The sequence below is a fragment of the Anolis carolinensis genome, unplaced genomic scaffold, assembly GCF_035594765.1.
Source record: "Anolis carolinensis isolate JA03-04 unplaced genomic scaffold, rAnoCar3.1.pri scaffold_8, whole genome shotgun sequence".
Taxonomy (NCBI): Eukaryota; Metazoa; Chordata; class Lepidosauria; order Squamata; family Dactyloidae; genus Anolis; species Anolis carolinensis.
This window is the reverse complement of record NW_026943819.1, coordinates 16,960,650-16,982,961: the sequence shown is the minus strand read 5'-3', so window position 1 is coordinate 16,982,961 and position 22,312 is coordinate 16,960,650. Positions and strand designations below refer to the sequence as shown.

Sequence of the window (22,312 nt, the reverse complement as noted above, 5' to 3'; positions counted from 1 at the left end):
GAATAAACTGAAACCCTGGAGCTCATGGTGGATAATCCCCAATTAAGCCTTTGCGTCTGGAAATGTTGCCTATTCTGTTATAGATGGCTAATTTATTGTTCATAAAGTTAAACTGATTTAAACTATTGCTTTCTTTGTATGTTAATCAAGTCTGAAGTTCACATGTAGTTCAGTACACATTTCTTTAAAATGCTCCAGAGCCTAAGTCTTCTGTTCTTCTGGCCATTTTAAAGGAGGAGAGTGTGCTAAACTTGAGAGGCACACATTCTTCAAAATTAATGAAAGCCATGTGCATTTTGCTTGGCTGACTCCCATACCAAAATACAATTTGAGAATCTATCCATAAGCTCCTAATTTGTCTCTTTTATCTTATAGCAGTACATGGAGACAACATAATAACATGGAATTAGTGTTTTGTGTGCATGCGCAGTACTTTTCGTTATAGTCCCTTGGCTCCTTCACAGACCTACATTTCCCAAAATCCATTGGTTTGTGAAAGGCAAAAAAATTAATAGGATCAGCTTTAGTTTGGACTTCAGATTTGGTTATAAAACTGTCTTTTCACATTCTTGGTTTGGGTAGGTAAAACACAGATTTCAAATGTTCTTCCAGTCTGCATCTCCCTGGTATTCGGCAGTGAGATATGTGTTAATCTGAGAAGTTCTAATTGCAAAGGATGCTTCAGCCAAGACCAACAGCTCAAAATCAGTTTTGGCAGATGAGTTATAGGATCTGTATAAATATAGACCACTTTCAGATTGAATTCAGTGAAGCCAAGCTGATGTAATCAAAGTGACAAAAGGAAAATGGACCAGGTTTATTCTGCCTCATAAGTGAAACACTTGTCAGATACAAGTGAAAAGATGCTTAACTGCATGCCATTTATCTGTATGTAGAGCAGTGGTTCCAACCTTTGGACTTACAGGTGTTTTGGACGTCAGCTCCCACAATTCCTAACAGCTGGTAAGATGGCTGGGATTTCTGAGAATTGAAGTCCAAAACACCTGGATGCCCAAAGGTTAGGAACCACTGATGTAGTGCATTTTCATCTTTCCTAAATTATACCCAGGTATTTCAGGCCAAAAACAGAACTAGATAAATTGCTATGTCTTGACTGGTTGCTTTGCTTTAGCACTAACATTTTGCTTTGTAAAGCGGAACATCATGGAGTAGTGTATGCCCTGCCTTTCAGACAAACTGATGCCTTTATTATAGCCTGGAATGTTACCATCTAGCTGTTTCATGAGGAATCCTTAATGCTGATTTTGATAAAAGAATCTTCTTCCAGGGCAGTGAAATATTCACACCGGTACCTCAGACAGATCTTTCAGAGTGTGCCAATTGCCGGAACTGTCGAAACAATAACAGGTAATCTTTGGAGTAATAAGTGAGAGAAAGTGCTGGTCCTGCAACTATATATTTAGTTCCATTTAGAATATTTTTGCTGATATAAATACCATTCCAATTTTTTGCATGGCTTTTTGGTATATAAAGTCCCTCTCTGTTTAATTATAACTTGTTCACATTTTAAAACAATATCTTTAATATATAGCTCACTACGATAGCATCTGATGCTACTTCTTCATAATCAAAAAGCTTGCCCTCAAATGAGTACTAGAACTAATCTGGACATACTTTGCACACTGCTGACCTTTCTGGGGACTTAGATCAAATAAACTGTTTGCACATTAATAATAACATATTACTATTCACTATATTTAAAATAAACCTGAAGTAATAGTCTTACATTCAGGTTATGAAATGCACCCCTTGTGTTAGATATATATATTTAGCTTAGTGGTTCTTGCAGTAAAGGAAAAATACTCAAACCCAGTGAGGTGTTTTTGCGGCATAATGTAGCAAGCTTGTTCCTTGTTCATGTAAAACAGAAATTAAATGACTTAGTTCTCAGCCATACTTAATTCCTTTGCCGTCAGCTTAAGCACAACTTGTAAACTAGATAGTTGTGTTGTAGAACCCAATGCAACCATTCTGTGCTGACAGTTCTATCCCCCCCCCCCTTTCATACAGCACATCCCTCCTAGTCTTTTTGGTGTTGAACACTCATATAATGACAGTCACAGGATTGCACAACCTGTGCCTGTAGTTGCCTGTATTCAGAGTCATTCAAACATTTAGTCTGTTGAGTGCTTTAGATACATAGAATAAATGTTAATTAGTAGCCCGCAGCATTGCACCACTCATTGTAGATTCAAGTTGGAAGGGAAGCAAAGCATACTTTGAGCTTGTAGTTCCACCCTGGTTTGAAAAAAAAGTTTTGCAGATCTTGCAATTCTGTTTTAAAATATGAAGCAGGATGTCTGCTGTTTGTTGTAGCCACAGGGAGCATTTTTGTCTTTGCCTCTACGTTCTTTGCACTTCATATTCTACTGCACTTGTTGACTGCCCAGTTCTTTCTCCTTCAGAGTTAGACAGGGATGAAATGACCTCCCTGAGATATCAAAATAAGAGAAGATTTCTGCTACTTCAGCATTATTGTATATCATAGTTTAATGGCCATATCCTAAATAGTGTATATGCTTTTGGGTCATATTTACTATCAGTATTTTTTTACCACAGCTTTGTCAAAGACAGAACGCCACAAGATTCAAAGTAACAGAGTTTATTAGATTACAGAACTCAAAAATGCCCGTAAAAACACAAGGGCCAGGCAGTTTTTGCCTTTAGTAGCAAAAAGGGACAAAAGTAAATGTTCAAAAGATAAACCGGATTAAACCGGAGTTTAATCCGGGTAAAAACAAACTGCTTGCTTCAGCCTAGGTATTAACAGAACAAAAGCCAAGGAACAAAAGATACAAAGAATGCAACTAATTGGCAGCAGATTCCTCTCTGCTGCCAGCACTGTGCTTAGAGTAACTTGCGTCGCTCCCACACACACACAGTAGACAGGATCTCCAACACGAGCAATTCAGCCAAGGATTGCAGAAGTAGAGTAGACCAGTTCCGTTCCGTAGATCAAAGCCAGAAGCAGACGTTTGTAGTTTTTCCAAGTCCAAGAAGGGGGGAAGACAAGCCGTGGTCAGTTCAGTCCGGGTTCTCAAAGCAGGAGATGGCGTCCGTCAGAAAGACGACGGAAGGTCAAGCTAATAAGAGTAAGCACAGGTTTGCACAAACAAATGCCCACACAATCCCTCCCGCCGTCTGACCTTGGATTCCAATCAACTTACGTCTCAGCACAGGAAAGCACACAAGTCTTCAGGGAAGCGTCCCACACACACACGGATCCCAAGCGTTTGCCCAGATTACCTTGCCCGACGCAATTTGCAATTGCTCCCAAGCCCCATTTTATGCCAGTTACAAATCTTCATCACTGTCAGCTGTCCTCCTTAACCCGGGCGTTTCCTCATCACTTTCCTCGTCAGAGCTGGAACACCTCTGACTACGCCCAACAGCATCTCCAGCTGTGGATCCCGTCCCATCCCTCCAGCTAAGCCATGGGTCTAATCCTGAAGGTCCCCATTCATCTTCTGTCCCATCATGGCCAGTGGCACCCAATTCCTCCCTTACCCGAGTCCAATCCATCTCATCCTCCTCTGAGCTAACCAGCCCCTCCTCCATTCTCTCCGTAAACCCTTCGAAAGATTCTTCGTCAGATGGTGCTGCAAATATGTCTCGCAGTCTTTTTCTCTCTCGCTCCTCGAGAGTATCTGACTCCCGAGGAGTCTTACGCCCACGTCTGTCAGTAACAGAGCCATGAGGCTCAATCATAACACTATCCCCTCTCACAAAGGCCTCCTCCCCCGATGGCGGAGAAGTGGCAGTGATACCCTCCGCTATAGCACCACGACGACTAGAGGTATCAAGTTTCAACAGTGAACGATGAAAGACTGGATGGACCTTTAAACTAGACGGTAAACGCAAACGAAACGCAACGGAAGAAATCTTTTTAACGATAGGAAAGGGACCCAAATACCGAGGCGCAAACTTTCCCCCAGCCTGTTTAATATGTTTGGAAGATAACCACACCAAATCCCCTTCTTCCAACTCCTCCCCTGCCTGCCTGTGGCGGTCAGCCTGAGTCTTCTGCGTTGCCTTAGCTTCCAGCAGTAAGCGACGGGCAACATCATGCAATGCAGCCATTTCCGTAGAGCGGTACACAGGGTCCGAAGAGACCACATTGGTCGACGGCGCCACACCTCCCCGTGGGTGAAAACCATAAGTTAGCTCAAACGGCGTATGCTGACTAGATGTGTGCACCGCATTGTTGTAAGCAAATTCCGCCACCGGTAGCCACTTCACCCAAGCCGTGGGTTGGTCTAAACAAAAACAACGCAGATATTGCTCTAAGAGCCCATTAACCCGTTCCGACTGTCCATCCGTTTGCGGATGGAAAGCTGAAGAAACGTTTAACTTAGTCCCCAAACACTCATGGAAATGTTTCCAAAAGCGTGACACAAATTGCGGAGCCCTATCTGAAATAATCACCTCGGGTGCTCCGTGCAATCGATAGATGTGCTTAGTAAATAGTAAGGCCAACGTAGGGGCCGCCGGAATGGTTGAACAAGGAATAAAATGAGCCAGTTTACTAAATAAATCCACCACCACCCAAATACAAGTATAACCCCCAGACTTAGGCAAATCTGAAATGAAATCCATGGAAATGATTTGCCATGGCCTGTCCGGAACAGGTAAAGACGACAACAACCCTCTAGGGCGCCCAACAGGCGTCTTACTCTGCTGGCAAACGGCGCAGCTGTCACAAAAGCGCAGAATGTCTTGCCGCATCTTTGGCCACCAATAGCTCCTGGTAATGAGCTGCACGGTCTTGAATCTGCCAAAGTGCCCAGCCATGGGTTCGTCATGGTGGGCTCTAATCACCTCCAACCTGAGGGCCCCCACTGGTACGTAGACCTGCCCCCTGCGTACCAATACTCCGTCTTGATCTTGTAGATGCGGCAGTATGGTACGGTTACCTGCTGAGAGCAGCATCAGTTGCTCCTGTGTCCACACATCATCCCTCTGAGCCGCAAGGATCTGGTCATGTAACCCGAGCTCATTATCTACAACACACAGAGAGGCAGTAGGCAAGATGGTCTGACATACAACCTGCTCATTGGTCTTAAACTCCGGCTTGCGGGATAAAGCATCGGCCCGCAAGTTTGCCTTCCCCTCTACGAACTGCACCTTGAAGTTAAACCTGGAGAAAAACAAAGCCCATCGGATTTGACGCTGGTTTAACTTCTTTGCTGTTTGCAAGTGCTCTAAGTTCTTGTGATCAGATCTGACCACGATCTGGTGCCGTGCCCCTTCAAGCCAGTGCCGCCACACCTCAAACGCCACCTTAATCGCCAACAACTCCTTCTCCCATATGGTATAGTTCTGCTCGAAGGGTGTTAGTTGCCGCGAGTAAAATCCACAGGGACGCAAGGTCCCTGAGGAGTCCTTCTGAGACAATACAGCCCCCAACGCGTAGCTAGAAGCGTCCGCTTCTACCACGAACGGTTTGTCAACATCAGGATGGGTTAGTATGTTGTCCGATTGAAAACTAGACTTAAGTTGTAGAAACGCCTCGTGAGCTTCCCGCCCCCACACAAATGGCTGTTTCTTGCGCAGAAGCTGCGTCAAAGGTACCGTGAGCTTTGCAAAATTCGGAATAAACTCCCGGTAGTAATTAGCGAAACCTAAGAACCTTTGTACATCCTTCTTAGTTTTCAGCTCCTGCCATGAGTTGACGGCGTCAACCTTATGTGGGTCCATTTTAAGTTCCCTACCTGACACTACATGACCTAGGAACTCCACTTCAGGCACATGAAAGACGCATTTGGAAGCCTTGGCGAAAAGCCCATTAGCCCGCAGTCGGTGCAGAACCTGCTTGACATGTTGACGATGTTCTTTCTCGTCCTTAGAAAAAATCAAGATATCATCCAAATAAATCACTAAAAATTGGTCAATTAGGTCCCTGAACACATCGTTCATGAACCTCTGGAAGACCGCAGGAGCATTACAAAGCCCAAAAGGCATGACTCGGAACTCGTGGCATCCGAAACACGTGTTAAATGCCGTCTTCCATTCATCCCCTTCCCGTATACGGATTAAGTTATAGGCCCCCCGCAGGTCAAGCTTGGTAAAGACCTTAGCCCCTTGCACCCTTGATAACAGTTCCGAGATTAAAGGGAGCGGGTACCTATCCCGAATGGTGTATTTGTTTAGGATCCGATAGTCGCAGACCAACCTAAGTTCCCCAGTCTTTTTGGCTACAAAGAATACTGGTGCCGCAGTTGGAGAACTAGATGGGCGAATAAACCCCTTGGCTAAATTTTCATCTAAAAACTCCCGCAAAGCTTGCCTTTCCGGTACAGTCAAGGCATACAGCCTCCCTGCTGGCAGTTTCGCACCTTCTGCCAGCTTGATGGCGCAATCATATGGCCTGTGCGGTGGTAATTTGTCCGCTTCTCTTTTACAAAATACATCAGAGAACTCCCCATACTCAGCAGGCACTCCCTCCATATCAGCATGAGTAACGTTTAAAGTGCAACAATCCTGCCTCTTTAAGATCACTTTACGTGTTGCCCAATCCACTTGTGGGTTTACTACAGCTAGCCAATCCATCCCCAGGATCACATCATATCTAGGCAAGCTCGTAATATCCCACACAAACGTTCCCGTTACTCCCTGCACCTCCCACGTTACTGCTGAGGTTTCCTGGTTAACCACCCCAGTCTCCAGCAGTCTCCCATCTGCTCCCTCCACCCACACGTCGCATGCCTTGCGCACTCTAGGAATGCCATGCTTCTTAGCAAACTCAATATCTATATAGGAGACCGTAGCTCCTGAGTCCAGCAGTGCCAGAGTAGAAACAAGTTCCCTTCCCCCAACAGATAATGTAATGGGTACGAAAACATGCTTCCTCCCCTCAGTTGACTGCTTGAGGAGCCCTAGTGCGTTGGACTCACGTCGCACTAGGGCTGGCCTTTTCCCGAAAGCTGGGAAGGTTTCACATTACAATTTTTGGCAAAATGCCCAGCATTCCCACAGTACAAACACAAGCCCAGCTGCCTCCTACGGCTCTTTTCCTCTGTAGACAGTTTTTTAAAGACCCCAAGCTCCATGGGCTCTTCCCCCATCACCACAGGTGCCCTGGTTACATGCATGGGTGGCGCACACATTGCTTTTGAGTGTTTACGAGCCTCGAACCTTGCGTCTAAACGCAGCACCTTAGCTACTAAGGCGTCCCAGCTTTCAGCCGGCTCCAAGCGTGCTAATTCATCCTGGAGCATATCACTTAACCCGGCAGTAAATAAAAGCATGAATGCATTTTCCCCCCAATCCAGCTGGTGGCGATACAGGTTAAACTTATTTAAGTAATCCAAAACAGTCCCCTTTCCCTGTTTCAACCGATACAGAGCCCACCCAGCGTTCTCCGTGCGGAGAGGATCCCCAAAAGTATCAGTTAACAACTTTTTGAAATTATTCAAATTGTCCTTGACTGGGTCATTTCCCAAAATTAAATTAGTGGCCCATTGTCCTGCGGGACCGGTCAACAAACTCAAAATAAAAGCCACCTTACTAGTGTCAGTAGGAAAAGCATGAACACTGAGCTGTGAAAAATAAAGCTCCACTTGTGCCAAAAAGGTTGGCAACTTGCACCTGGTTCCGTCAAAGCGTTCAGGAGTCAAAACATGTCCTTTCACAGCAAAAGCTGTTTGGCTTACGGTAAAGGCCGTTTGCAATTGGTCTACTTTGGCTCTTAACTCATCCATCGTCTTCCTGACGGGTTTATTGCTGCAATAAACTTTTTATTGGCGTCGGGCAATCTGTCAAAGACAGAACGCCACAAGATTCAAAGTAACAGAGTTTATTAGATTACAGAACTCAAAAATGCCCGTAAAAACACAAGGGCCAGGCAGTTTTTGCCTTTAGTAGCAAAAAGGGACAAAAGTAAATGTTCAAAAGATAAACCGGATTAAACCGGAGTTTAATCCGGGTAAAAACAAACTGCTTGCTTCAGCCTAGGTATTAACAGAACAAAAGCCAAGGAACAAAAGATACAAAGAATGCAACTAATTGGCAGCAGATTCCTCTCTGCTGCCAGCACTGTGCTTAGAGTAACTTGCGTCGCTCCCACACACACACAGTAGACAGGATCTCCAACACGAGCAATTCAGCCAAGGATTGCAGAAGTAGAGTAGACCAGTTCCGTTCCGTAGATCAAAGCCAGAAGCAGACGTTTGTAGTTTTTCCAAGTCCAAGAAGGGGGGAAGACAAGCCGTGGTCAGTTCAGTCCGGGTTCTCAAAGCAGGAGATGGCGTCCGTCAGAAAGACGACGGAAGGTCAAGCTAATAAGAGTAAGCACAGGTTTGCACAAACAAATGCCCACACAATCCCTCCCGCCGTCTGACCTTGGATTCCAATCAACTTACGTCTCAGCACAGGAAAGCACACAAGTCTTCAGGGAAGCGTCCCACACACACACGGATCCCAAGCGTTTGCCCAGATTACCTTGCCCGACGCAATTTGCAATTGCTCCCAAGCCCCATTTTATGCCAGTTACAAATCTTCATCACTGTCAGCTGTCCTCCTTAACCCGGGCGTTTCCTCATCACTTTCCTCGTCAGAGCTGGAACACCTCTGACTACGCCCAACAGCATCTCCAGCTGTGGATCCCGTCCCATCCCTCCAGCTAAGCCATGGGTCTAATCCTGAAGGTCCCCATTCATCTTCTGTCCCATCATGGCCAGTGGCACCCAATTCCTCCCTTACCCGAGTCCAATCCATCTCATCCTCCTCTGAGCTAACCAGCCCCTCCTCCATTCTCTCCGTAAACCCTTCGAAAGATTCTTCGTCAGATGGTGCTGCAAATATGTCTCGCAGTCTTTTTCTCTCTCGCTCCTCGAGAGTATCTGACTCCCGAGGAGTCTTACGCCCACGTCTGTCAGTAACAGAGCCATGAGGCTCAATCATAACAGCTTAAAGGGCATATTCTCTATGGTATATGTGCTTTTGGTTACAGACTTTTAGTTCAGATGTCTTATCTAAAAGATGTGGAGTGATGTTTTGTTTTAATTATAATAATTTGCATTTATTGTTATTATAAATTATTAATTATAATCAAATCAAAACAACATTATTAATAATAATGCTAATTGTTAGCACTTACCATGAATGCTGAAAAATCACGTTGCTAACGTTGTTTTGATACGGCCAATGGGCTAATCAATAAAACGTATTATTATTATTATTATTATTATTATTATTATTATTATTATTATTATTATTACGTTGCTAACTGCCTTAATGTCCTTGGAAACTAGTCCTCCAGCTGCAAACGTTTATAGCACTGGCAACTCCCCAACACTTTGGATTAGTACTCGGCATGTCTACAAAGGATTTTAGCTGTAAGCTGCTTTTTTGTTGATCAAACACTAAGTAGCTTCAGCTATAAGGACTTGACTTCCTTCCCTGCTTCACTGGCCTTTTACAATCCAGAACGAGAATTGCTGAGGATTCTTAAAAGTAAAAGTCAAGGACTCAATTCGCATTTTCTAGTTTTCAGTGGTGAAGAATTTAAGATTGTATGTAATCTTCTCCATTGACAATCCTTTAACATCAATTCAGTTTCCAATTCAAAAAGCAGGCTTACCTTAGGAAATACAGTAAATGAGTCTCAATGTAACTCCACTGGAAAACATACAACGCACAGCATTCAATAAGCAGTGATTTTCTTAAAATAGTATAAATGCACAACTAGTTAACGAAACATCACTCTCTTTTTTTTCTGGTAGGTGTTTCACTAAAACGAGTGGCACTTTTGGCAGCAATGCTGTACCTGTGATGCCTGTCATAGCACCTTATCAGCAGGACAGTTTGGAAATGAAACCATTGAATCCCATCATGGTTGCCATGAGCTTAGCGCCCGCAATCCCAGGATGCAATGCTGAAACGGAAGAAGACAAAGAGAAAAGGGAGCCCCCATCTCCTCAGGATTCTTGTTGCCAAGAAAATGTGAATCTGCTCAATACAGACTGTAGAGACGGTATGCAAAGGGTTGGGAAGATTGGGAAAATATAGTTGGCTGTGATCTACTGTTTGCTTATAACCAGAAATAACTTAACCTAACTCCGCAGATCAAAATTAGTCTGAGATCCAATACTACAGTGTCTTGTGGCTCTCTGTGCACATTTTAGTGCCTTTGGGGCTTTTTACAAAAAAATCAGTTTAAAAAAAATGAATTTCATTTAGCTCTCTCCTGAGATTACGTTGTGATGACTGATTTATTCTATTCTCTGTACTAATTTGTTTAAATCTCTGCCAGGACTCAGCTTTGGCTGTGACCTTATATTTCAACAACTAATATGAATCGTCTTGCTGCTTAGGAAATGGCAGGGAGAATGGAAGAGGTGTCGATTCAGCAAATGTCAGCTAGTCAGGGCTTGTCTAAAGCCTTTTGGCATATGACTGATCACTGGAATTGTAAAAGTAATACCTAAGTGGATGCTAATAGTTGCGTTTTGATTTTCAGATAACAGCACACAATCGGAAACCTCCACTCACATGTTGAACTGGAGCCCTTTTATTCTACAATCTCTTTCTAAAGACTGCAATGAACAGACAGAAGGGATTTCAAAGGGGGGTTCATTGGACAATTTGGGGAGCCTCCAGGAGCTTCAAATACAAAAAACTTAAGGACCCGATGGAGGTTGCCCACTGAAAGCCAGTAACTGTGCAGCGAAGTCACTGAAAGGGACTGACAACAGGATGTTAATTATGAGAATTGCTATTTATTTTTTTGATAAATGTCCTATGAATGTATGTTTTTAAAAGCCCTTTGTATTATTTATGCCTTGAAAAATTCCTACTTACGTCCCCATGGTAAAATCATTATGGCTATCTGAAAGTATGTAATAAGCATGGGAAACACACTTTTCCATAGAAAAATGATGTTGCCATGTGGTTAGAAAATTAAGCAAATCTGCTTATTTGAACAATTTACACCAAGTTTGCTCTGATTATTATAGTTTGCCGTTTGGGAAAATATAAACAGGATACTTCACTGCAAATGAAAGCATGAAATGGGCAACATAATATTACTGGAGCAGGAATCAGTGGGAGAACCATAGATAGAGACCTTGGCCATGGTTACTCAGTACTAATGCCCCTTGCTACCATTTGTTTTTGTCTCCCGGTGTTCTATTAACATCGTGGTCAGTTCATGTACGGTTGGGGGGGGAGGGCATAGCAAGATGCTATGCAAAAAACATTAGATATGGAAAGGATAGTTTGCTTCTGAGATAAGAAAGCTGCCAAAATGGTGCTGGATTGGAAAGGGCTCCACCCCCCTAGTATCTACTCCTAGGAAGAGATAAATGTGTGCATAGATGCAGTATACCTTTTTAAAAAGTGTACTGCATCATATTACTCCTCTGCATAAAATCCTTGTGGACTGTTTGACACAAGTTGGTTGAGAAACTGTTGTATCTTGCCTGTTTGGTCACTAAACTAGAGCGTGGCACAATCAACTTTAGAAGCTGAGGCCTCTGATGAAATATGCTGGCATTCCTTTATGTTAGGTATAACCTTAAAAGGCAAATCCTTTTTCTTGGACATTTCAAAGTTTGCGATTCTTCTGTATTTTAATACAACATGGAACTTGGAACATAGGGACCAAAGCAAGGGTGCTCGGATAGAGGTGTTGCAGAACATCCCTGCTCCATTGCTTTTTTCTAGCACTGTCTATTAAGAAATCTCCCTGTACCTCAAAAACAGTGGTGTCACAGAGCTAGCTGCATATTTCCATCATTTTTCAGTTATAGAATAATAGAATCCTAGAGTTGGAAGAGACCTCAAGGGCCATCCAGTCCAACCACATGCCATACTGGGAAATACAATCAAAGAACTCCTGATAGATGGTCATGAAACCTTCAGAGACTCCACCACCCCCTGAGGCAGAATATTCCACTGCCAAGCAGCTAATATCATTAGGAAGGTCTTCATAATGTTTAGGTGGAATCTCCTTTCTTGCCATTTGAAGCCATTGCTCCATTGTGTCAGAGTCTCCAGGGCAGCAGAGAACAAGCTTGTCCCCTTCTCCTTAATGTGGCAGCCTTTTAGATATTTAAACTTGGCTATCAGGCCCTCACTCAGTCTTCTTTACTCCAAACTGAACATATTATAGAGAGAACAAAAGTTGTAAAACCTTTCCAGGAATCAGGCACATAATTTCAAATGTACAGTTGCCCCATTGCAATTTGAATTCAGGAATCAGAAGCACCTGCTTTAGGGAGAGGTGGAAGAATAAAGAAAAAGGGCAAAGGTGTCCCAATGAAAATTGAAAGCTTCTTAAGGAAGAGATGCCCCACAGATGTGGTTCACCTTGAGTAAATATGTGTTTGTGTGTGAGAGTGTGTGCGGGAGAGATTTAAATGGCCTTTGTATTTTTATAACTGTTGCAGCAAATGTCAAAAGCTGTGTTTGTATATAGCGTGTGATTATTTTATATAATATATGATGTGATGTATATTATATAGTTTTATAAACAAGGTTTTCTATTGAAATGTGCTGTGTTAATCTGGATTACTATGCAAGGACACTTTCTGATAGCAAGTTGGTACAAAAATTGACTCTGCAACAGGTCTTTTCTCCACTTAAGTTGGGAATGGCTTTAGACTTCAAAGAAGCTACTTTTCAGTAACCCAAGACATGGAGAGTCATATCCATGCAAACTAGCTTGACTAATTTGGAATTAAAATAGATTCCTGTATAGAAAGCAAGAATATTGAAATGTTTTGATGTGGGAATTCAAGTGAAATTAGCATCACACATCAATCAATTAGAGCTACATCCAGCCCTTCTCATTCACTGAGGTTAGGTGAAATGGGGAAAAGGTGAATGTTTTTAAACAAAATAACACTGTCTTTAGCCTGAGTATTACCTCTGATGGAAATGGTCCATAGTGCTGTGCTGAAGGATTTAAAGATTCCTATAGATAACATACTAAAAAAATCTGTGAATAATCAAATCCGCAAAAGTCAAATCCACAAATTTGGAGGGCCAACTGTACTTTGTTTCAGGAGAACCTTGGCAGGTAACTGGATTTTTTTAGACTTTGAATTGAGGTTCTTGTTTGGAGACTGAAAGAATCTCTGATCTGTCATAGTAGCAGAATCTCATCAAGGCCTGTTTTATTTATATTGTGTAACACTGTTTTAAGTGTTTTCACTTTTATTGTATTTTATTTATAAATGTTATATATTGGGTTCATGTTATAGAAAGATTTTGTGTTTTCTATCCAAACATTGGTGTATATGAATCTTAGAAAGCTTATTGATCAAATCATAGTTTGGTCAAGTACAAGTGCATCTTCACATTCTGCCCACAATTTCTGACAAGTGCTCATATGTCTTGGAAACTAGAAGAATGCTCTTCACTATTGTACCATTCTGTTTCAATTTCTGTTGTTGCTGCATTTTCAAAAATTCATGAAACACAATTTTGTGGGCTTTTTGAAAAACCCGAGAGTACTTTCATTAAACATAAGGCATCTTCCCTAACATCCTTAGAATCACATCTTCCTAATGTTTACCAGCAGCTTTGGAACCAGGTCAGCAAGAAGTGCATTGTTCCATTCACATTGCATGTTCAACATTATTTGATTTCATTTGAATTTTTCTTTGGATGTTTCTCTTGTGCAAAGTATGCAAAGGTTTACTACCTTAGAGACTGAGAGGATGTAGCTCGTCAAGACTTAGAATCAGAAAGTTGGAAGGGACCCCAAGGGCCATCCAGTCCAACCCCTTCTTCCATAAAGAAACACAGTATTCAAGCACCCCCGATAGATGTCAACCCAGCCTCTGTTTAAAAACCTCCAGAGAAGGAGACTCCACCACATTCCAAGGCAACATATGCAATTCCTAAACAGCCCTTATCATCAAGAGGTTCTTCCTAATGTTTAGGTGGAATCTCTTTTCCTGCAATTTGAATCTATTGCTCTGTGTTCTTTTCTCCAGAGCAGCAGAAAACAGACTTGTCCTCTCCTCATTGTGACAGCCTTTCAAATATTTAAACATTGCTATCATAGCCTCTCTTATGCTTCTTTTCTCCAAGCTAAATACCCAGCTTCTAGAAGGACTTGGCTTCCAAATCATTGATCATTTTGGTCACCCTTCTTTGGATGTATTCTACACATCTACACTGACCTTTGGTTGGTATGTCTTTGCATTAGCCCTGCAGTAGCTAAATCCTGCACAGGGCAGATCCAGTTTAACCCCACCCTTAATGCTGCCTTGGGAAAGTCTGAATCCTGAACCAGGATTTGGGTTTACCCCAACTTAAAGGATGTCAAGACAGCTGATCCAGTTACTAACTGGAAATAACACCACAGCAGCTCAGGTGGCCCAGGAACACAGGATAGCAGTCCCCTCTTGCCCCACCCTCCACATGTCACCAGTCACAACAAGCCATCAATCTTGCTTTGGGCACTCTGGCTGACGTTGACCAGAGCCCTGATGACCAGGATAGGTGGGGTGTTGTGGCTTTCCAGACACACTAAACCATGTTTGGCACAGCTGGGACTTCTACTCCACGTTCAGGGAGCTCCTGTGTGACTGCCACGTAGGTTCAATCCAACATCCAGGAGGTCAAATCAGGCCTGAGTTTTCAGTTAGTGTAGAAGGGGGTCTTGGTTTACTTCCTCAGATGCAAGTAAACAATTTATGAAATTTTAGGCTACCAGTTTGTTTTCTCGGTTATTCTCCAAGGTGCTGCACGATCCCTTTGCATGCTAATAATTTAGACTAATATGGCTATGTCTTTGATTTCTTCTGTGCAAAGTCAATTGTCAGTATAGAATACTATGGCAAAGCAAGATCTGCTTTATCTGATTTTATCAGATAAATTATTTCAGATTTAGCATATGTTTGCATGAGAAGGAATTATGAAAGATGTTAACAGCATGCAACTAAGGCAAACAAACAAAAAGCCCAAACACACAACTACAGCACTTCCCTCTTTTTGCTCACACCTTGGTTTTTGACTCATCTGTGCTTTTGACAACTTAAACATGAGTTGTACTGACAGAGCTTTTGGAATTATACAATAGTTAATCATGTCATAGGTATTGTTGCAACTTGTTGTTTGGCTCCACCAACATTGCTCTTGATACTCATCCTCGGCATTTTATAAGCAAGTATGTCCTGTTGAAATCTGTGCACTTGTATAATGCCAGTACCAGCATCCTTTTGAGCTACTAAAAGAAATTTAATTTCTTAAACAAATTTTCTAATTGGGCAATCCTGCAATCATTGGTCTTCAGTCTCAAGGTCTTCTCCACCTCCACTCTTTGAAAAGTTGCTTTGACTAAATAAAAGTATTGCTATCTGAGCAATATGTGTTCTTATATTTTGTACATTGATTTGCAAATAAACAATTTAAAGGTGCATGTCTTTTATCATATAGAAAAATACACTATATTTTTCCTTTCACGGTTATAATAGTCTGTTTTACATTTGTACATATGTTTATATGATGTAGTTTGTTGGGGCAGAATTTTCCTTGTGTTTTTAATATTAAAGAGAATGTGCTGCTTTTGTCTAATGTCAGTTGTAATGATTACTACTGGTAACGCATCTTAAATCCGCTTTGTCCTGAATATGTCCTTTCAGACAGTGAAAAGAAAGTTTTTGAAGTTTTGAAATAGGTATGTTAGAAGGAACTGGCAAAATCACTTCTGAGCATTGCTTACATATTTTTAAAAGCTTTATGAAATGTATTAGTTGGCAGGCAAATTGAAGATACGTACAACCAGAGACATTTTTAATAATGATAAAAAGCAAAACAAGCTTTCCAATAGGTAATTACTTGTAACTCATTACTTTTGTGCTCTGCCCAGAGTGATCTGTAAAACATGATTGAAAGAAATGGTGTGTTGCTTTTCTAATTGCAAGGATGCAGAATACCAAGGCTTTTTCCTTTTTCATTCAGGTGCAGAATTTACTTTGATTGGAAATAGTGGTTTGTGTGTATATTGCCTGGTTGGGCCCGAAGGTTTGCTACGAAAATGATTGTCTACTAAAATGTGACTGGGATGGGGACAGTGGCCTGTTTGGAGAATGAATTCAATTTCCCACCAATTCATTAGTCCAGCTGGTGAACAGAATCTCACTGAGTCTTAGCCTGGCTCTTATTTACAGATGAGATCCATTGTTCCAGTTGCTTGGGACCATTGTTTCATTGGCCTAGACAACATGGCAACAAGAGATGTCAATGTGCGGATTCCACAGCAGATTCCACAGGATGGATGCTCAAGGGCCTGTCAGTTCCCACAGTTTCTCCTTAGGAGACAATGAAAGGAATGTGTCCTGCAGTAAAATAGCTGTTGACATGGATGTCCTGCAGACTGGATGAAGGTGAAGGGATTAGTGTGATAGAGTCAGCACATCTGTTAGCATGTGTGCCCATTTTCCCCTTTCTCATTCCTTTGAACAATGGTGAACTGTGCAAACCCTTCAATCCATTCTTCCGACCACTTCGCTCCTTTTCTCTATTCTCTTAGCACTGGTGTACCAAGAATCACTTCGTACAAGCTCAAGACCACCTATTTTCTTATTCTCCCAAGTCCTTCTCACTAATTTTGCACCTCCAAGAAAAATAAAGATAAACGCATATACTGTCTGTGGAGCAAACTGTTTAACCGTAGCATCAGTGAAACCAAGCATTAGCAACAACCTACTCCAAACCCACTTAGCATCCCAAACCATCAGCTCAATTGGATGATGTGGTATGTCCCACCTGAAATCTCTCAGCATTTTCTGAAGTCATGTGAAAACTAAAGTGCCTTCTTGAAGGCTTCCAGATGTAGACCCAAAACTGCTTTGTTGGCTTTTCCCCAGAATCAAATTACTCAAAAGCAGTTTGCTGACTGTTCACAGGTTATTTGTTCATTGCCAACCACACTGGTGGGAGATAAATGTTCTGAGATGGCCATCTGCCCCTTCACTTCTGCTCTTTCCCCAAAATGTAGAAACAACAGGACATGGGAGAGGACAGTTCATGCCTGGTTCAAGGCCCAGATGTACATCCTTGTGAGCCCTACAGTTTCTTCCCATATCACTGTCCTTGCCTCGTGTTCAAAAAAAGCACTCCATAAGTTATTCTGAATGGACTCCCATGAAATCAGATTTCCCAGCAGTCATGGAGTTGCTGTTACTGTGATTGTAACATTAACTGGATCATCAACGGCAGTGGGTTTTGGAGTTGGAGCTGCTTCAGGATCCTCTGGGCCTCCAGTAGTGTCCTCTGGACTAAGCTCTATAGAAAGACAAGAACGAATATCCAAAGGCTACTCCACAACCCCTGAATTAATTTGCTTTTTCTAGCTTGCTTATGAATATTCATCTGGTACCATTCTAGCAAAAATATATTTCTCAGTCCACTGATTGAAAAGGACCAGGACTGCAGTGGCTAAAATTGCGGTCTGATCTGCAGTGGCTCCTTTGCTCACATATGTATGCTGTCCATTCATGGTGCAATGAACTCACAGCACAAACCTGCCTGAGGAAAGTAATGCTTGATAGTTATCTGGCTTCTCATGTATCTTACTCAAAAGTAGGGTTGCCAGATGAAATAAATGACAGCACTTGATAAAAAGTTGTGTGGATTTTCAGCAGGTCTTGCTTGTCACAATGGTCACCTTCTCAAGCACCCTCATCTACTCAGACACTAAAGACACGAGAGCCCTGTCCTTTATTTCACTTGTGAATCTTATGCAAAAGGATTGGCAGAGGGCAGAATAAAACTCTTCTTTCGTGTGCAATTATCTGGCGCTGCTAACATTTCAGTGAGTATACAAATGCCACCTCTGTTACCATTACTTTCCAAGTAAAACATTTAAGCTCACCTGCTAATGTTTCCCCAGATGCTGCAGTGGAAGGCTCCCCAACCTGCTCGCTGGCTTCAACATCTGGCCTCACTGCTGTCTCAGCATCCTCTGGAGTGCTGATGTGCTCACGAGCTTCTGCTCCAGCCCTGAAGGGTGAAAATACATGGGAAAGTTACCAGTCATAAATATTGACTTTGTATTCAAGTCTATTCACCTCTCATGTGCTGTCACACTCCGGGACTAGAGTGTTTTGGCTTGTTCATTTTTAAAACTTCATTGACTTCACCAATCTTCTGATCCAATTTTGTGTGTCAGCTCAGTTGAAAATTTCTCACCCCTGCGATTGCCCCATGGTTTTCAACACAACACGAGAAGTCTCCTGTGTTCTGTATGCAACGTTGTAGGACTGTAACACTGATTCTTTTTCAGAGATCCTAATGCATACTATGCACATTCTATGTGTTTTACTACTTGGGTCAAACTTCTACATAGTCGAGTATAATGTAAATGGTAGCATAAACGGGCCGACAGAATGTTGGATAAGCGAATATGTTTGATAATAAGGAGGGATGAAGGAAAAGCCTATTAAACATCAAATTAGGTTATTTTACAAATTAAGCACCCAAACATCATGCTATACAACAAATTTGACAGAAAAAATAGTTCAATATGCAGTAATGCTATGTAGTAATTACTGTATTTACAAATTTAGCACCAAAATATCACATATTGAAAACATTGACTACAAAAATGCATTGGATAATCCAAAACGTTGGATAAGCGAGTGTTGGATAAGTGAGACTCTACTGTACTTTTACTTTTTTAGATGCTCACAGCACCTGGATAGCGACCAAACCCTGGGGTTTACCAACAAGGGAAATGAGAGGAAGCGGCAAAGAAGAGAGCCTTTGGATGCTACTTACATTCTGAAGAGGAGGTCATGTAACCCTGTGGAATAATGATAAAAAATAATAAAATGTTAAGAATTATGTTGGAAGAAAAGTCAACTGAAACTCCACTGTTAAAAATCTGCACAAAATTGTTCAAGGAAGGATTTCTGCAATGGGGCTCTTATTTACACTCTTTTACACTACATGTTGTGGCACTTGGATACCACTTAATTCCATGGAGGCTGGAGAATTTTAAATACTTCACCAAAATACAAAACAAAGGATGGAACCATGAGTCATAATGTGGTATCAAAGTGCTACAGGTATGTAGTGTGAAAGAGATCACAGGATTTAAGAGAACAAAGTACGTTCTGTGTGGAATTTCCAATGGGCTTTCCCCCACACTCCATTGACATACAGAATGACCACCACAATGTTTATTTTTGTTTAGGCAAGTCCTCGTTGTCCAAGTATTATGGCCTTCCAAGTGTAGTGTCTTGGCGGTGGATATGTAGGTGACTGTGGAGCCCTATTCTTGACCCGCATGTTCTTCCACAGTGAGGACATTGGATTCCAGGTGGAAGGCGGTCCCGGTCATGGTTGGTTTGACACACCTTCCTCTTGGCACGTTTCTCCCTTTCGCCCTCCATGACCACCACAATATGATAAACAGTCACAATCCATACTGTTTTTCTGGCTATGTCTTTCTTCAGGGACCTGACAGATCAATTATAAGCCTTCTAAGATAGAAATATGGTGGTGTCCTGAAGGTAAGAGTGGGGAATGATCTTCCAATATTAAAGAATACAAGATGCAGGCTGTCTTGTACACTGTCAATTAGCCTGTGGCCCTAAGCTGTGATTGAAACCATCAAGACAACATGGATTGTGCTCCATAGACAACTGTGCTATTTTCACTTCATTGTCTCTGCTTCATTCTCCATCAGACGCCCCTTGCACCTGCAGCTCCAAAAGTCCTCACTTTAGTATGTATGTATGTATATTTGCCCTCCTTGAATAACCAACCCAATCCTACAAAGGATTTCTTAGGATCCCTTGGATTAGGGAAAGGGTAAACCACCCAACAACAATTCAGCCACTCACTTGGGTTGTTCTCCCGGTTGCGGACAATGTACTGGAAAACCAGAAGGGATGTGATAGTTGCGACAATCATTCCAGCTACGGCAGCCCCGATCACAGCAGGGTAAGCATTGAAAGGAGGATCAGCTGTAAGACAAAGGGAGGGGGGATGCTATTGGAGGTCATGGATTCCCACGAGCTTTTGGTTTTCAGGAAGACCTGAATGGCATAAAACACAGATCTTACTAACACGTGTCTGGGATAGTAACATGTTTCCCCCAGTGGGGTTCCACCCAGATAACGCCCACAATGCCCGAACAGGGAAGATAGGAACTCTTGTTCAATGTATTTTGGAAACACTCACTTGAATCAAGGTTTACATATCTCAGAATGTAATTATCTGAATAACCTCCTCTCTTAGAGTTGTCTACACACACAAGGCAATCTTCGAAGCCTTTCTCTAGAGGAGTTCCATCATCAGACCTGAAGCAGATGAAGTGGGTTTATTGCTGGTTGGTTGGATGGCTCTGGCCTACTCCTGCTTGATCGCAGATCTCAGAGGGTTGTCTGTTTTATTTCCATACAGATGCCTTTTGTAGTTTCTGCCAGGTTTTCTGCACTGGGCTTTGTAATTCTGTAGTAGTTTATTTATTTATTTATTTATTTATTTATTTATTTACAGTATTTATATTCCGCCCTTCTCACCCCGAAGGGGACTCAGGGCAGATCACATTACACATATAAGGCAAACATTCAATGCCTTAACATAGAACAAAGACAAGACAAACACGGGGCTCCGAGCTGGCCTCGAACTCATGACCTCCTGGTCAGAGTGATTCATTGCAGCTGGCTGCAGCTGGTTGCTCAACAGCCTGCGCCACAGCCCGGCCTCTTGAATAGCAGACCTAGACCTAGGAATATTTTGTATTAACCTAGGAATGTATAATATTATTTTTGTCACTTTTTATTATTGTCTTTCTGCTTAAGTGTACATTTGGGAGTGGGCAAAGTAAAAAAAAAGTTTCCTCATTTGTATACCTGAAAGAATCGTAACCTATTTTAAGCATACTCAATGTTTTGTTTATAGTGTTTTACTAGTGTGGGTGGATATAGGCCTCTGTGCATACAGATATAGATGTGTGTGACTTCCTGTTCTGTCAGGCTAACAGCACTTTTGAGAAAAGCAGTGGCACCAAAAGCCCTCCCCTTCTCCCAATTTAGCAGGGACAGCCCACAATAATCCTCTCGCGCCATGTTTTCCACCTGCTTTGAAATATCCCAGTTTTGCTCTCCTCCCACTTCCTTCTTTTGTCCTTGGTTTATTTCAGCTTCTACAAACTGAGCTCTCGGTGCAAAAGTTTGAACTTGGATTGGATCCACACTGCCATATAATGCAGTTTGGACTTCATTATATGGTCAGTGTGGAGCCTTCAGTGGTGCAGTGGGTAAAACCCTTGTGCTGGCAGGACTGTTGACTTAAAGGTTGGTTTGCTGACCTGAAGGTTGCTGGTTCGAATTCAACCCGGGAGAGTGCAGATGAGCTCCCTCTATCAGCTCCAGCTCCATGCGGGGACATGAGAGAAGCCTCCCACAAGGATGGTAAAAACATCCAGACATCCGGGCAATGTCCCCTGGGCAATGTCATTGCAGATGGCCAATTCTCTCACCCCAGAAGTGACTTGAAGTTTCTCAAGTTGCTCCTGACATGAAATAAAAATGGTCAGTGTACAGCCATAACATGTAGTTCAATGTATTTAAACTGCATGGTATGGCTATACAACAGTCATATAATGCAGTCCCAAACTGCATCATATGGTAGTGTAGATCCAGCCCCAGTTATCTCAGCAGGGAGAAGAGAAGGGTGCAGAGTCTTGCCCTTCTTAACAACCCAAGCAAAACAACTTGGGCCAGGCTGTGGCACAGCTGGCTAGTAACCAGCTGCAATAAATCACTACTGACCAAGAGGTCATGAGTTCGAAGCCCGGGTCGGGTTAAGCCCCCGACCATTAAATAGCCCGGCTTGCTGTTGACCTATGCAGCCCCGAAAGACAGTTGCATCTGTCAAGTAGGGAAATTTAGGTACGCTTTATGCGGGAGGCTAACAACTAATTTACAACATCATAAAATTGCCAGCAAAACATGAGGAAAGGAATGAGGAAGTACAGCCACGAGTGGATGGTGAAGCAACAGCTCCCCCTGTGGCCGGAATCGTGAAGCTGGAAAAAAATGTTAAATGCCTCTGTGTCTGTCTATACTGTATGTTGTTTGTCTGTTGGCATTGAATGTTTGCCATATATGTGTTCATTGTAATCCGCCCTGAGTCCCCTTCGGGGTGAGAAGGGCGGAATATAAATACTGTAAATAAATAAATAACTTGCCGCAGCCCCTCTTAGTTTATCTCTTCCACCTAATGAGTAACCTTTGTGGAGCCCCTGATGGCGTAGTGGATTAAAGCCTTGTGACGTGAAGGTTGGGTTGCTGATCTGAAAGCTGCCAGGTTCGCATTCCAC

General features: G+C 42.4%; 2 protein-coding genes across 8 annotated transcripts in view; one reads left to right on the top strand and one right to left on the bottom strand.

Moving 5' to 3' along the window:
* The window catches only part of cdon (cell adhesion associated, oncogene regulated), a 109,819-nt gene extending 94,270 nt beyond the window's left edge, over window positions 1-15,549 (top strand). For all 4 annotated transcript variants that reach the window (XM_008118238.3, XM_003225719.4, XM_062961315.1 and 1 more), the window contains 3 exons: window positions 1,289-1,368; window positions 9,744-9,994; window positions 10,481-15,549. In XM_008118238.3, the coding sequence (XP_008116445.1) occupies window positions 1,289-1,368; window positions 9,744-9,994; window positions 10,481-10,644 (495 nt within the window). In that variant the 3' untranslated portion in view covers window positions 10,645-15,549. The remainder of the gene's footprint in view (window positions 1-1,288; window positions 1,369-9,743; window positions 9,995-10,480) is intronic.
* Window positions 15,550-16,626: 1,077 nt separating this feature from the next.
* vsig10l2 (V-set and immunoglobulin domain containing 10 like 2) overlaps window positions 16,627-22,312 on the bottom strand; it is an 80,486-nt gene continuing 74,800 nt past the window's right edge. For all 4 annotated transcript variants that reach the window (XM_062961320.1, XM_062961317.1, XM_062961316.1 and 1 more), the window contains 4 exons: window positions 19,827-19,949; window positions 18,757-18,781; window positions 17,852-17,979; window positions 16,627-17,262 (listed from right to left, as the gene is read on the bottom strand). In XM_062961320.1, coding sequence (XP_062817390.1) covers window positions 17,144-17,262; window positions 17,852-17,979; window positions 18,757-18,781; window positions 19,827-19,949 — 395 coding nt within the window. In that variant the 3' untranslated portion in view covers window positions 16,627-17,143. The remainder of the gene's footprint in view (window positions 17,263-17,851; window positions 17,980-18,756; window positions 18,782-19,826; window positions 19,950-22,312) is intronic.